This window comes from Penaeus monodon, chromosome 22 (assembly GCF_015228065.2).
Source record: "Penaeus monodon isolate SGIC_2016 chromosome 22, NSTDA_Pmon_1, whole genome shotgun sequence".
In the NCBI taxonomy this organism is placed as follows: Eukaryota; Metazoa; Arthropoda; class Malacostraca; order Decapoda; family Penaeidae; genus Penaeus; species Penaeus monodon.
In genome coordinates, this window is record NC_051407.1 from 37,877,031 (window position 1) to 37,877,830 (window position 800).

An 800-nucleotide genomic window follows, 5' to 3' on the forward strand; every position below is an offset into this window, starting at 1 on the left:
GGTGTTCAGTTATGTTGTATTATTTAATTCTATTTCATTCTGTTGATTTTTTTTTCAATTATGTTGGAGTGTTTAATTGTTGATATGTTCAATTTTGTTGAACTGTTTAGTTCTGCTGAAGTGTTCAATTCCGTTGAAATGTTAAATTTTCTTATAGTGTTCAAATCTATTGAAAATTTCAATTCTGTTTGGAGTGTTCAGTTCTGTTGGAGTGTTTAATGCTGTTGAGGTGTTCAGTGTTGCTGGTTGTTCAGTTCTGTTGAGGTGTTCAGTGTTGCTGGTTGTTCAGTTCTGTTGAAATTTTCAGTACTGTTGAAATGTTTATTTTGTTGGCATCTTCGATTCCGATGGAATGTTTTATACTATTGAAATTTTAGTTCTGATAAAATGTTCAGTTCTTTTGAAATATTAAATTCAGTTGAAATGTTCTGTTCTGTGGAAATCTTAAATTCCACTGAATTGTTTTAATTTGTTGCACCATTCTTCTCTGTTGCATTGTACAGTTCCCTCGACATGAATTCTATTATAATTTTTAGTTATGGTGAAATTATTTCAGATTTCTAGACAAGAGGAAAAAGTCTGTCGAGAAACTCGATCCCGAGGACGAGCGAGCGCGCTTGAGTGTGACCTTCAAGGAGTTCCTGAATCACGTTGCCAACACGTTCGAAGATGGCCGTATTGACAGGCACTGGTAAGCTGATGTGACTGGTCCTCACTCCCGTCTTTTATCCTCGGCCTGTTTTTCGGTCTGAAGAAGATGTCATTGTTTTGCCCATGGGTGTTCCTTTACTCAAGGTCTT

General features: G+C 36.1%; 1 protein-coding gene across 1 annotated transcript in view; it reads left to right on the forward strand.

Moving 5' to 3' along the window:
• The window catches only part of LOC119587615 (carbohydrate sulfotransferase 9-like), a gene marked incomplete in the record, with an annotated part of 16,747 nt that overhangs the window by 2,002 nt on the left and 13,945 nt on the right, over nt 1-800 (forward strand). Inside the window, 1 exon segment of the mRNA XM_037936324.1 lies at nt 557-691. Within this exon segment, the coding sequence (XP_037792252.1) occupies nt 557-691 (135 nt within the window).